Source organism: Thalia democratica, chromosome 4 (genome assembly GCF_965202585.1).
Source record: "Thalia democratica chromosome 4, ktThaDemo2.hap1.1, whole genome shotgun sequence".
NCBI classification, from domain to species: domain Eukaryota; kingdom Metazoa; phylum Chordata; class Thaliacea; order Salpida; family Salpidae; genus Thalia; species Thalia democratica.
The window spans coordinates 56,494,258-56,510,013 of NC_139168.1; the positions used below are offsets into that span (position 1 = coordinate 56,494,258).

General features: G+C 24.6%; 1 protein-coding gene across 1 annotated transcript; it reads left to right on the top strand.

The window, feature by feature from the left end:
• The first annotated feature begins 777 nt into the window (after positions 1–777).
• LOC145833454 (regucalcin-like) lies at positions 778–8,411 on the top strand. The gene is made up of 6 exons (XM_082940631.1): positions 778–943; positions 2,433–2,615; positions 3,583–3,755; positions 6,202–6,382; positions 6,952–7,103; positions 8,373–8,411. Exons 1-6 carry the CDS (start codon positions 778–780, stop codon positions 8,409–8,411), a joined length of 894 nt encoding a protein of 297 aa, XP_082796757.1.
• Positions 8,412–15,756: the final 7,345 nt, after the last annotated feature.

Sequence of the window (15,756 nt, forward strand, 5' to 3'; positions counted from 1 at the left end):
AAACTATAAATTACAAACAAATTATATTAAAAAACGGATAAAGTTGTATGTAGTCTGTGCTTTTCGTGAGTTTAACTGATGAAAAAAAATCTTTAAAACTAAAAGAGTTTTTGCATATATTTTTAGCATTTCGATAAAACACGTTTATTGTTTACATAATAGTAAAGTCAACAAAAACAAAGTTAATTTTTAAACAGTATAAACTTATCTGTTAAGCGCTTATAATTAATACTTTTACTTTCAGTACATATTTTTTTTTTCTAATTAAATTATGTTTTTTGCTAAATTAGTAGTATTTTTCAGTTTAATTTTTTTTATACATTGTCTAAAAGTTTGCTGACACTTTTTTTAGTTATTATACTTTAGCAACTTTTAATTTTAAAAGCTTAAATACCCACATTTTAAAAATTAATTGCTGATTTATTTAAAACATTAACTTAATACCACAGTTGGTATCATTTGAAAGTTTGTAAATTTACAGAAGTTTAATTAACAAAATAAATAGTTTTGAAGTTCTAATTTACTTCTTTTGTTTGAAACATTTTAAGTAAGTTAGTACTAACATTTATTTGTAAATTCAAGTTTTCACAGTTAGTTTTAGACTTGCATCAAAACCTTAATTAAATATTATTTCTAAAAGTAAATCGAAATTCTAAATAACACAACTTAAATTTGTTCTAATAAGTCACCTAGGTGTGTATATAAATTTTATTTGTAAAAACTTAAAAACTTTCAATTTAAATAAGCAATCTAAAATTCAAAAGTTTAGAAATCTATATGTTACCTGGAAAAATTTCTTGTCTAGCTTTGCCTAAGTGCTCACTAGGTGAAGGTCCTCATTGGGATCATATCACTAATACTCTTTTGTATGTTGATATAAATAAAGCTTCAATTCAAAGATGGAACCCTTATTCTGATTTTCTAGAAACTTTTATTATAAAAGGTATGTTAAGGGCTTAACGAGATTTATTTTTAAACTAACGTTTTCTATATATTATCGAAATGAAAAAAGAAAAAAAAAAGTTAGTTTAAACAAACAAGTTAAAGTAGGATTTTTTTTTCTGTTTTATCTATAGTATTTAAAAAGTCTAAAATATTTTAAAGTAAATTATAAACAAGTTAAAAATTATTATAGCTTGATTACTGTTAAATATGCACTGTCTCACGCTTGCCTGAGTCGTCACTTTTGCGAAAATATTACTTTTGCTCATAGCGACTTTTTTGCAAAGGAGTCATTTTTTAAAGATAGATTTTTTTATGTTGTACGACGTACATTTTTGACAGATTATTTTTGTGAAACTAATATAAAGTTAAGAAAATGTTTAAATTAAAATCATACTAAACATTTTACTAATATCAAACTATACTTAGGTTATACTAAGTTTTCATAAAACTTAAGGAAATTTAATTTTGAAAGGTCCTTTAATTATAATTATTAAATTTCCGCACGCTTTTTGATACTCTTTTTCAACTAATTTTTTAACTTAACTTTTAGATTTTGTCTGAGTGCTACTAAATTACTGTTCTACAGGAAAGATCTAACTACAAAAATTAACATAAGAAAATAAAAAAATATGTGATAAGTATGTATAAAATTATCGGAAATCGCATTAACTTGCAGCAGTTTTTATACATTAGTATTGTATAAGTCTAATACTTGAGTTAATTTTCTAACAGAGTTTTGTAAACCAACAATCGTAAACAATTAATTTATAAAAAAGTATAAAGTCAAAACCATCTTTTTTTTGTCTTGATAATGAAAAACATTGTATTTTTGTTTAAGTATAAAAGGAAAGAAAATATTTTAGATAATAACTTTTCTTAAAAAATATTTTATTTTTTAACTTGACAAACGCAAAAAACTCAATTAGATATTGAAAATAATGTTTATAAACATAAAATTTTAAACTAGAACGTAGTTTATTTTTATTAAACTATACTAACTTACAATTATAAATAACAGCTTAGTTTAGAATACAAATAAAAAACAGTTTAAAATTAACAACGGTTATAGTTTAAATGACATTAGATTATAAAAACTTATTGATCAAACTTTTAATTTTGCACAAAATTTCAATTTATTTGTTTTTATCAACAACTACAAGTTCGACAAAACTAATAAAACAGTGTTATATTGTCTTTTGATACAGTTTTAAAGTTAAACATAAAGATATTTAAACGTTTGTTGAATATATAATTGTTGTTTTCAAACTAGCTGTCATATATAGCTTATTATTTCAAGACTTTAATAAGTAAACTAAGTTTCGGTCAAAGACCTCGTCAGTACTTATATAAAATCTTATTCAAGTAGAATCTTTTAAACTAAATTATTTTGCAAAAAAACTGTTTTTTAATCATTCAAGATCAGGCGTGAACTACGATGTTTTTCTTATTTTGATTAAATGTTTTTGATTAATTCTTAAAAACAGAAGTACCAACAGTTGGAGCGGTAGTTCCACGACAAAAAGGTGGTCTTGTAATTGCAGCAGGTCAAAAATTTGCATTTTTTGATGAAAAATCAGGTGCAGTTGAGACTATTTACAAAGTTGATACAGAATTAGAAGGGACAAGATTTAACGACGGCAAATGTGACCCAATGGGAAGGTTTTGGGCAGGTTATTAAAAACGTTGTTTCCTTCTATAAATTGTATACACCAAAACAGAAGAGGAGCCAAAAAAATCTGAAATTTTAATCAATAAATTTATTAAAAAAGTAATATCGAAACCTATAAGTAATTTTTTTAATAAAATTTGTTTTTAAATAATAAAAAAACCAAGTTTTGGTTTAAAAATCATTTGAAAAGGAAACGATTATGTCTAATTTATTATAAACAAAACATTTAGAAAAAGATCTTCCGTCTCTAAAACATATTTTTGATAAACAAAGTGTTTATATTTTAATAGTTTTTTAAACATACACTTAATTGTTTAAATTATCACAAGCTGTCCTATTCTTTTTTAGATACAAATAGACTACTAGACTACTATTTTTTTTTCAATAAATGAGAAAAACTTTTAACTTACTCTACGAGGTTTAAAAATTCCACCGACATATTCAAAATAAATTTTTTTGTTGCCATATAAAATAAATTTTGGGTTCATAAAAATAAAAATGTTCTTTAATAATTTAAAAACAAAAAAAAGAATAAATTAAAACATTTTAGTGTACATTGAAGAAAATTTATATAAAAAATCTGCATTTTATAAACGAAGTATTCAAAAACCTTACCTTTCCAGTTTACGTTTAAACTTTTAAAAAATATGCGAATTGTAAACTATGCAAATGTAATAAATTAAAAAACTAATACTATTAATAATAATTATCAACTAAAAATAAGCCACTAAATTTTTTATACAAGCTGTAGAATTAACTTATTTTTTCATACTACGGACGTTATATATGATTTTCATATGCTTTCATATAAGGTCTATTATCAATAATTTAGTTTTTTTTTTAAATTACGTTTGAAATGTCAAGTTATTAATATTTAAAGTTTATAAAAAAAGCTTTTTTTTTTGACATTTAAACTAAACGAATTAGTTAAGTACAATTTAAACAATCTTGACATTTGTCAATCTTAGGTACAATGGGTCAAGAAGAAAAACCAGCAGAGCCAGTTCTTAACCAAGGATCATTGTTTTGTTTAAATAATGATTTAACAGTTTCTACAAAAATAAATGGCAGCATAGACATTTCGAATGGAATTTCATGGACGTCAGATCACAAAACTATGTACTACACAGACTCTCTTAAAGTAAACTTTTTTTTTTAGATTTTATTAAGAGTATAATCCAAATTTACTATATTATTTATAGAATTTCTTGTACGATAAAACGCAAAATAAATAATAATATTTACTTAAATATAATTCAGAATCTATTATAATATGGTTCGTACGCAAAACTTTGCAAATTTAGACAGACAATTTTCCTAGCCGTCGTTGGATAGGTTTATAACTAGATGAAACGACAAAAAAACGTTTTGATTATTCTTTACTGCATAAACTATTAATTACAAAATTTATTAGCATAATTTTTATTGTTTAACTTCAAATATGTATTTATTTAGATATGGCTTCCAGAAAATATCGTGAAATTCTTTGTTTTTGGAGTTTTTATGCTACAGAAATACTTATTATTTTATTTTCAGAGTTCTAAACTTAACCGTTTTTTTTTAATAAATTTAACTAAACCGACACTGTGAACTTACACTATGACTTCGCCTTCGTACAACTAATGAAAAAGTAATTTATTTTTCAAAAAGTACATTTCTTGTATAGGAAGTTGTAAGATTTACTCAACTCTTAAAACTTCTAAAATCTCTTAGAGAAGTTCGGAAAATTTCAAGTATTTGTACTGAAAATACTTAAATTTGGCCAAAATGCAATAATTTTAGTAAAGTTAAAGCTACAAAAATCAAAAGCTTTTTTAAAAGAGGTTTGCAACTTATAATTTATTTGAAAAAAAAAATTTCAAGCATTTGAATTGACAAAAATGACATTTAGAAACTTTCAAGCGTTTGAACTGACAAAAATGGATATTTTGCTAACTATTCTAAAAACACTAATTTAGCCTGACGCATACAATTCCTATTAGCAAATGTTTATAGATGTTTATGAGTTTTTTTAAGGTATAAAAGTGTGTAAACGATAATTTTGAAAATGTTAAATACGACTGATTAACAAAACACACGTATCTACAACACAGTCTTAATCTTAGCTTGGAATTTAAAAAAACTTTAGACTTGTTTACTTCAAGCAGGTTTGGAATAAATAAAAATAACTAAGTTAGTTCTTTTACACTAGCTAAAAATGTTAAAACATCGATTTTAATGTAAAACAGGTATAACATTGATGGTTGACTCGATAACCGAAAGGCTTTTTCGTACTTCAGGTCTTTAGACCAAACTTTTTGAGCGCGTTTTTTATCGTTTAATAAACAACAACATTTTTTATGTAAAAAAGTATAATATAAGTATTTGGAAGTAACAATAGATATAAATTGTTTTTTTGACAAAAATTAAAAAATGATAAAATCTACATTATCAAAAAAAAATTTGTTTAAACAAGATATTTTTAAAACAAAAATTTCTTTTTGTTGTGTTGTTGCAGAATAAATGGTTTGATATCCAATGAAGTGAATGTACTTAGTAGTAAAACACTTAGATTAATTTGTTATAAAATATACGTGTGTTTTGTTGAAAATGATTGTTTAAGAAGGCTAAAAATAACAACAGGTTTTTTAGATGTCGAAAACTAGCAAGGTGTGTTTGTAAAAAGTTTCTTAAAGTAAGTCAAGTGTCGGCAAACTTTGGACCGCCGGCCAAATCAAAATTTTATTTCAACTAATATAGTATAGTTTTCATTTACAAAAAAAGATCTCATTTCCGAAGACTATAACTTAAACTTTTTGTTAAAAAAAATAGTTAAAAGTAATTTTTTTTATGATCGTTACTTTTTCGATCTGCGAAACCCTGATATTTATAAAGTAGATAACCAATCTACAATATTTTATAGTTATAACTACTGTTTACCAACATTTAATAATAAAAATGAACAGATTAGTATTTTGCTTTTCTTGGAAGTAGTTTAAGAACTGAAATACCAAACTATTTAAAATATCAGGACCTTCTTAGATGGGTTCTGTTTAACCTGAGAGATATTAAGTAAAAGAACAATTTAAAAAAAACTTAAACAAGGTTGTATGTTGTTATCATATTCATATTTTTTAGGAGTTTACTTATAAATACTTTATGTCCAAGGATAGTCCTTATTGAGTATATTGATTGGATTCTAATAACATTTGTCCAGCCTGAGATATAGCAAATAATGTTATATTTTAGACTTATTGTAAAATATCTCATAAAGTAGTTATCATTTTTTGTGTAATAGAATTTACTAAGTACTGTTATGTAATTTATAAGTAATTGTAAATCGGTAGTAAAAACCTATTAGCATAGAATAAAATAAAAATTGATGCACATAAATTTTACTTTTAAAATGTTATCTATTTTTAGAACTTATAAAAACTATTACGCTTTGAGTATTACGCAAACTCTTAGCTATAATAAACCTAATACTTATTAACTTAAGTAAACGTTATACTAAGAACTGTTCATATGAATTATTTTAATAGTATGACTTGTGTTGTAGCCACCATTTTATTTTACTTTAGTTAAAATATATTTGCAAACATCTACAGTACAGCATAGATGCATACGATTATGATCTAGAAACTGGCTCAATATGTAACCCAAGACAAGTTGTAAAGTTTTCAAAAGATAAAGAAGGCATACCAGATGGTCACTGCATAGATGTTGATGGAAACTTGTGGGTTGCTTTGTACTTTGGGTCTGGTGTTGTCAAAGTAGACCCAATAACAGGTTTTTACCTTTCTAAATATTTTATTAAACCAAAGTTTGTACAAGTCGAAAGTTATTTTGTTTTGCTTTGAATAATATCGATCAACTAATGTTTGTAATATATTTTGTATTCATTGACAAATTTTGATAAAGCTATTTGTTACCATTCATATTATATTTTGACTGATTAAACCTGATTTTCAAATAAACTACCGTGGGTTCCGTTGTTAAATTTACATACTCCCTTAGAAAGCATTCGACACTAAATACTTACAGTGTTCTTACTTATACAAAGTTGCAGCTTAATAAATGTGTATTAGTAAAGTTTAATATTTTGCTCAATGTTATCAAAGTTTTTTTAATTTGGCATAGAAACAAACGCAAAGCTTTTGGTCTTGTTTTTATTAAGTAAAAAAAACATCGTTATTTTAAATAACATAAAGCTAGAGTAATAAATCTAACTACATAAAAAAATAATAAAACGATTGATATCAACATTTGTTAGAAATTTCAAGGTTATCTTTTAAATGAGTGAATGATAAAGTATTACTTTTACGATACTTATACATAATTATTTATGTTTTTAAAAGGAACTAAACTTGGACATATCAAAGTTAGTGAAACAGCTCGTCAAACTACCTCGGTCTGTTTCGGTGGGAAAAATATGGATGAGCTTTATGTTACTTCTGCAGTTAGTAGAAATCCTAAAAATGACAATGATGAGGGTGGAAAATTATTTAAAGTATTTAATATTTTTATCATAGTTTGTTACTAAAACTCTTAAAAAATTTATCATAACACTAAAAAAAGTTTCTTAATTGTTACAAGTTATTGAAATTTTTTATATATTTAATTATAATTATTTAATTATAAATATTATTTGAAATTTATAATATTTAAACTTAAAGTAAAGTCCATTCTATGATACTCAGTTTAGTTAATTTTCAATGACTAAGGAATTATTTTTGAAGATTTATTATTATTTATAATTTTTTGATTATCATTTGATGATTACTAATTAAATAGATTTATGCAAATTATATATTTTATTCGCGACCGGTTTCGGTGGCAAAAATTTGCGACCTTTTCAAGCAAAAATAACATATTAAAGTGCACATAACAATGTTAGTTATCTATACTGTTATTTAAAAAATTATTCATGCGTAAAAAATATAAACAAAATCTATAATGTTGCATATTCGAAAATTCAAGCATGTCAGAGTGTAATTAGGTAAAACTGGTACTAGTTTTTAAATCGAATTGTCTGTTTCTATTGTTGCCTAGTAAATTACACTTTCTGCCCTACATTCTCCTCCTTCCAGGGGGCAAGTTTCTTTCTTTCTGCATTAACAGATATCTTACCAAACTTAATAACTAGATTATATAGAGACGATGGACTTATAGCTGTAGAAAAAAAAAGCAATGTAGAAATAGAAGAAATTAAGAAATAATTGCTCAAATTCACTAAAAGCATAGGATTAAATATAATTGTAGAAAACCCCTCTTGGAAGATTGACTACTTAGATCTAAATTTCAACCTACTGAACTATACATTCTACCCATATAGAAAAGACAACAACAAAATAAGTTACATAAATTCAAATTCAAACCACCCACCAACCATTCTCAAAATAATTCCAAAAATGGTAGAGACCAGACTTTCTAATAATTCTAGTAACAAAAACCTGTTTAACAACTTAAAAAAAGACTATAATGATTCTTTAAAGGTAAACGGATACAATTATGAAATTAACTATACAGAAGAAAGCAAAAATGAAAAAATAAAAAATTTATCGTTCAATCCCCCATATTGCAAATCTGTGAAAACAAACATAGGTGAAATGTTTCTAAAAATAATAAACAAGCACTTTGGAGAAAATAGTAAATTAAACAAAAACAATATAAAATTAAGCTACAGCTGCATGGCAAACATTGAAACAATAATAAAAAAACACAACAAAAAAGTAATAAACAACAATAAAGTAAACAAAGATGAATCATGTAACTGCAGAAAGAAAGAAACTTGCCCCCTAGAAGGAGGAGAATGTAGGGCAGAAAGTGTAGTTTACCAGGCAACAATAGAAACAGATAATTCACTAAAAATATACATTTGACTAAGTGCCAATCAGCTAAAAAAACGTATATCAACACACAATACAACAATAAAAAGCAATCCAAATAGCAAAAACTACCTCCAGTATAAACAATCAACTGAACTTTTAAAATTAACCTTTAAATTAAAAAATGAAAACAAGAACTACAAAATAAGGTAGAAAACACTACAAAGGGAAAAAAAATTAAACCAGGAATAATAACATGCAGATTGTGCTTAAAAGAAGCTTTATTAATACTTGAAACTTGTACAAATTGCATCAACAAAAGAACGGAATTAATGAACTCATGCAGGCACAGAAACATTTTTTTATTAATAAACTGGAAAGCAGACAAAACTTAAACCAAATCATAATTATAATACAAAATAGGTATTTTTTTTTACTTTTCATTGAGTTTTTGTTGATATTTGGTTTAAATTAAAAAAATTATTTAGATAGTTCTTAATTCAACTTGGATAATTTTTTTAAATTTTTTTAGATAGTTCTTAGGTCCGTTTAAATTTCGACTGTTACATTAATTAGCACTAATTAGATTTTGAAATCTTTAGCGACTTTGAGTTTTATTGATTTTTTGTTGACTCTTGGCTTAAAATCACAGTTTTAGACAATACTAATTCCATTTAGATAAATTTCAAGATATAAATATTAAAAAAAAAACCTCTAAATTCAGTATTTTTCTTTGACTCAATATATTAATATTAAACCAATTTGTTCTAAAAACTAATACCAGTTTTACCTAATTACATTCAGACATGCTTGAATTTTTGAATATGCAACATTATAGATTTTGTTTATATTTTTTACGCATGAATAGTTTTTTAAATAACAGTATAGATAACTAACATTGTTATGTGCAGTTTAATATTTTATTTTTGTTTGAAAAGGTCGCAAATTTTTGCCACCGAAACCGTCTGCGAATAAAATATATAATTTGCTTAAATCTATTTAAATTTGTCTTATCTCTTTACATCCCAGTAAATTAAGCATTCTTTTTTAGTTAAGGGAAATAACTATATAGTGATATTTTATTAAAAACATTAGTTTTAGTTTAGATTTAGGTATAATTAAATTAAAAATCAAAAGTCAACTTTTGTATTATAACAAATAAACACATTAAATTTAGAAGAAAAAGCTCAGGAAACGACATAATTAAACAATTAAGAATCAATAAATTAGCAATATTAGTTTCTTTTTAAATATCAATATATGTATACTATAGGTTTATAAAAACTTATAAATTTTTTCTCCTTACTATAAATGTATAAAAACATTCAATGAAAACTTTAAAGGTAATTTCCAATTTAAACTCTATTGGCATATACTTGATTTAAAGGTAAGAAACTGTAAACTTACAAGTCCGACCCTGCGCAAAAATCCAACCCTAAAATTTTTATTGTTTATTTACTTGGTAATTTTTATTATTTTTATTTATTTACTGTTTTTTTTTTTACTATCACTGTTACATCTAACCCTTACCCTTGGTCGATAAGCGGTTCTCGGGTTTGATCATGTGGGAGCTGTTTGGTAGGGAATAGTGCGCAGGTTGGAATTAATCGCGGGTTGGAACTGAACGGTTCCCGTAAGAACATATAGCCCGCAACGTGTTTTTACCTAAAAATATCTTAGGCAATAAAATAAAATTAAGCTTTTTTTAAATAAGTATTTTTAAATATCTCTTAATTTATTTTTTAGTGCACATAAGTACTTATTTGAAATTTATTTAGTTGCAATTTTATTTTTACCCAGCTTTTTGTTTAATTTCTACAGTAAAGACTTTTTAAACAACACAGCCCGCAAAGAATTTTTTAAAAATCTATGAAAGATTTGTTCTGGAAAACATGGCCTTTAACGCAGTAAAAAGATTCTTCCTTCTTTAAAAAATATTTTTTACTGTTTAAGTTTCAATGCTATTTTAAGCCTAAATCAGATAACGTATTTACACATTATATATGTCCTATATTAAGGATGAACAATTTGTATTTTTTGGATCAGATATTGCTGCTTTTTGTAAATAGCGGAACAAATTCATTCATTACAAACTTTATTAGGCCGTTTTAAAGTTGTAAAAACTAGCAAAAAAAGAGTTTTTAGTATGTCTTAGCCACAAATTTTTTCAAAGTTACTTTTGAAATCATAACAATTTACTCTTTATTTAATTTATATAAAACTTGTAAGTTTTTACTCGAAAATGTTTTTCAATTTATTGTTTGGCTTAATTTTGATAATATAAGTTTAATTTAGGGTCACATATTACCAGCATTATTATATGAAACATAAATTAAATTAATAATAGTTAAACCAGAAGTTATTTACTCAACTTATTTGAATATTAGCAAGAATAAAACTCTACGTTAGCGATGGTTAACGTTCAGCGTAACTATAGGCATAATATTCGAGTTAGCTATTCATGAACAAAAAATTTAAATAATATAGTCAAAGTGTATAACTAAAAAATATTAAATAGAAACACTCAAAGTCAGCATAATTACGCTTGTTGTTACAAATTTAATTTGAAAGGAGACAATCGCCGTTAAGGGAACATTTTTTTACAAGTCCACTGCACAATTGACTTTGCCTTAAGACAAAGTTTTACATAAGCGTATGCTTAACTAAGTCTAAGTTAACAATAATGACGTTTTAAAGGCAAAATGTATAAAAAATAAACTAAACTTTTGAAGTATTTTTTCAGCTTAAAACACGAAAATTTTAAACAAAAAAATATTTTGAGAAAAGAGCACAATCTTTACGCGATGATAATAACCCGGTGTCTAGACTGTGCGTTTAAGAAGCTATCCTCGTAGTATATACGTTAAATCAAGAAAGATTTAAAGAAAAAAGAATTTGTCTCCTTTTTCAATAGGATATATTTCTTCTTTTTTTCAATTTATCGTAGGCAAACAATATCTTTTAGACGTATTAAACAATTATTTTTGAAGTATAAGAAATCTTAAAGTTACTTAGTGAAGTTTTGTAGAATATAGTTTGTTAATTCGAAGCAGAGTTGAAAACTTGCATAAATAAAACGTCTTGCATAAAATTCAAAACTAAATAAAAATGTTTAAAAGTTATGTGTAATCTGTTTACTTCTATTTTGTACTATTCTAGTATTTAGATTTAAAGTTTTAAGTAGCTGAAGGTCCAAAAGGTTAAATTATTTTTCAATTAATTTAAAATATACTTTTTGCAAAAAAACTTTATACTAATTACTAACCAATATGTTCACCATATAGTAACCACTTATTTATTTTTATTAACAAAAATTTAATAAATTAAATAAACAACAAATTTTCAGATTTCTGATACAGGTGCTAAAGGTCCTAAACCATACGTATTTCAAGGATAGTGAAAATATATGGCTATATTTAACTTTTTTGTTTTTTAGACAGACAAATATTGTTTTAAATAAAGACTGTTTAAAACTAGTTTTTTGAAATATTTAGAAGCTTTTTTTTCTAAAAATTTAATTTATACACTACTTAAACTAAACTGTAAAGTTTTTTGTGTTTCTAAAAGTACGATTTAAATTTTCCACGCAATTTATTATACATAAGTATTTCTAATTATTATACTTGCCTTCATTAATAAACTATTCTTATTCGCACAGAAATTAAACTTTCAAAAATGTATAGTTTTTTTCTAAATATAAAAAGACTTTTAAATTTTGTTTTGCAGTAGACACTATATAAAATAAAAGCTGATTTAACTGTACATTAAAATCAGTCTAAGTGTTTTTTTTTTTTTAATTTTGTGACTTCAAATGTTGCTTGTTTTTCCTGTAAGTTCAAGTTTGTCAAATTTATTATGCTACCTGTAGTTTTCAAAATACATAATACTTAACTGTTTTTGTAACGTTACTTTTAATTTTGTTAAATTAAAAGCATAGAAACTTTTTGTAATATTTATTAAAAAAAAATAATAATAAATCCTAAACAAGCCTTATTACTTACTCTTCTCGATGCACCTTTACAAAGAATCATAAATATTTAAAGGATAAAAGTTTTAAAGGTGATTTAAGTTTCCTAAATGTTAATATAAGAAGTGAAAAAAACACAGCTTGAAGACTTATTGATTTCATACAGATTATACTGCTTTAATAGAAGTATGAGAAACAAAAGTAAATATTAAAAAAAATAGTATAAACGTTAAAAAATAATAAAGTACAGTTTCTATTTTGTAAACCATGAATAAAAAGCTGGGGAAGTTGGAAGTTATTTGTGTAAAAAACAGTAATTCATTCAACTAGACATGATCTTAGTTTTAAATGCAAAAAGTATAAAGTAATATAGTTTTTTTTAATGTAATTAACATTAAACAAATATATTTGTCCAAGATTATTTTGTCGTTATCTTAGAACCTCTACTAGTGAAATCAACAAAAGTTTTTTTTAGATTTATTGATTTTAAATACTAATAGTTAAAAAGATGTTTTTATGTTTAAAGATATTAAAAATATATAAAATAAAAGTTTAATGATATATAGTACTACAAAAAACTACTTGAATCACTCACTTGAATGGCTTTCGTCTAAATCTAAAACTTATTGATGGAACACTGATTGATCATAATTGTTGTTCTAATCTAGAATAGGTTATCAATTCATATGTTTTTTTCGTCAGATATATCTAATCATTTTCTGTAGTACATACAACTTAAACATTGCAAAGTAATGTAAATAGCTGAAATAAAAAAATGTTTAAATTTTTAATTACTATTTTAACATATGTTTACTTATGTTTAGTAAACCTGAAACAAGTAAAGTCGTTCATTCTGAATATTTTTAAACACAAAGCTTATTAATTTACTAAAAAATAGAACCTAACTTTGAATAATATATATATCCATAAAAGCATACTTAAAAAAAATCAATAAGTTCTACTTAAATGCATCTAATGTCTACGCAGATAAATGACACCATCAACATACAAATAAAACAACTGTTTCCCTCATACACTAGATAAAATTAAGAACCATTTTATTAATTAAATCAATTGATTTATACAATATTTGTTTAAGTTATGTTATTTGTTCGGTAAAACAATAATTAACATAACGAAAAACTTGCAATCAAACTTTTTAAATTTTTGTAAATATTTTTATATTTACAAGTACAAGATAAAAAATTTAAAATGATAAAAGAACATTTTGACATACTAGACAATTTGTTAAAATAAAATATTATGTTATTATTATTAAAAACAGGTTAAAAGATAATATTTTGTTTTTCTGGAATTAAGAAGTTTCTAATTTTTATTATATTACTGTTTTTAAGAATTTATAGCAAATTAAAACCTGATACCTTGGTTTGTTACTGCAAGAAAAAAATATACTATTTAATTGTCATTTTATTCTAAAATAAAATTAATTAAAGCTAATTGTCATCTCTAGTTTGGTTAGATTTTTATTGTTAAAAAAGCTTTTTTATATAGCTCAAAATACTAAAATAAATAATTATTGTGTGTCTTGATGACTGTGACCGTTAGGTCTTTATGTACATCAAGCCCTTTAAACCATATTTTTGAGCGATAATAAGATGAAGAGACTTCAAAGTGTTAAACGGAGAGCTTTACTATTAATAAAAATTTCACTGCTGTATGCACATGCAGGTTTTTACCAACGAGCTGGAGTTTCAATTTGTTTATAACTTAATTACTAATAACCATACTTTTTCGAAAAAAAAAGGTTTATTTCAAAATATATGTAATTTCCTTTAAGAAAGAAACAAATACTCACAAAAGTAATTCAAACAAAATACGAGTAAACTTAGGAAACAATCAATATAGTAGTAATCAATTAATCATAAAAAGAATAAATAGTTAACCATAAAACAAAAAAAGATAATTGGAACAAAAGTGAACTATTTAAAAATGCAAAGTCTATTCCTAGATCGTTTATCAGGACCTAGTTGATGATTAAATTTTGGTTTATTTTTTTTAATCATAATTGTGATTCGATTTTTACAAAACTTAATTACATTAAAACAATTAAAAATATTATCGCAATTTTGACAAAATTTACATTGTTTTATATGTGAAAATACTGCACTATTTGTGGGCCTTAAGTGTTCTTTTACTCTGACAAACAGTTGTCGTTGCATTTCTCCAATATATTGGGTTTCCAGGTCACCTGGAAATTGAAACTTGTAAACGATGCAACTCCTGTAAAATTTATTGATCCGATCATTCAATGAGAAATAATTTCCAACTTTAGCTGTTCTGAAGGCTGCTTTAATGTTGATACCAATTGTTTCCAACGATTTTGTTATATTGCTGCTGAATTTTTCTGAAACCTTTTTTGTGTAAAGAACTGCTAAATATTATTGTTTAGGAATGGGTGGTTTATCTTCTAACTTTTGTAGTTTTTCAACTTCATTAACTGTGAACTTAATTGGATAACCATTTTTTAAAAGAAAATCCTTTGTTTTATTTATTTTTTGGTTCTGTAGTTCTTCTGGTACTAATCTTTCCTTTCTGATGAGCATTTTTTTTTCCCATGAGTACGGGGTGCAAGAATTAAAGTTTAATTAAACGTCTGTGTTTAATGGTTTCTTGTAAATTGAGGTAATAAACCTGTTCTCTTCTAATTTTATGTTTATGTCAAGAAACTGAAATTTATTCGATGTACTGGATTCCATTGTAAACATAAGATTTTGGTGAAGATTAGTTAATTTTTGTTTAAACTTATTTGCTGTTTTTTCATCGGAGAATCTGATGAAAATATCGTCGACATACTTAGTGTACATTTTGATTCAGAACTACAATTAATGCTAAAAGTTTAAAATAGGACTATCATAGTAATTACAAATAACAAAATTATTAAGGAGCGGCTGTAGACTAGTTTTCTGGAGTCTGTGCTAACCCTAAAAAAAGGAAAAAGGGGAATTTATGATTACTTACTGAAAACTTTATAAGAGTAAAAATTTGACATATAGTATTAGGTTTTAAAATTATTTTTAAATGTATATGTAGTTTCTCAGACTAACTTTTATATCTTATTATCGATTTTGGTTGACTACATAAAAGGTAGTATTAGCTGTAAAACGCATCGTCTTTCTAACAAGACTTTAAACACACTATAATTTTTTGAAATAGTCTATATTCTGACATTTATATAAACGAAATACAATAATATTATTATTAAAATTTTCACTCTGATTTTTAAAACGATTATTTGTTTCTTTTTTCCGTACTTAAAAGATAAACAAAAATAAACTTTTATGCTAAATAAGTTGGTTATATGTTTTTTGTAAGACAGTTTATTACAGAACAAAAAGGTATCAGTATTT

Excerpts from the sequence above, each read along its gene's own strand:
- LOC145833454 (XM_082940631.1), top strand. The coding sequence starts at position 778 with ATGTTACCTGGAAAAATTTCTTGTCTAGCTTTGCCTAAGTGCTCACTA. Across the intron at positions 944-2,432 it reads AGAAACTTTTATTATAAAAG|TACCAACAGTTGGAGCGGTA; the intron begins GTATGTTAAGGG and ends TAAAAACAGAAG. Across the intron at positions 2,616-3,582 it reads AATGGGAAGGTTTTGGGCAG|GTACAATGGGTCAAGAAGAA; the intron begins GTTATTAAAAAC and ends TGTCAATCTTAG.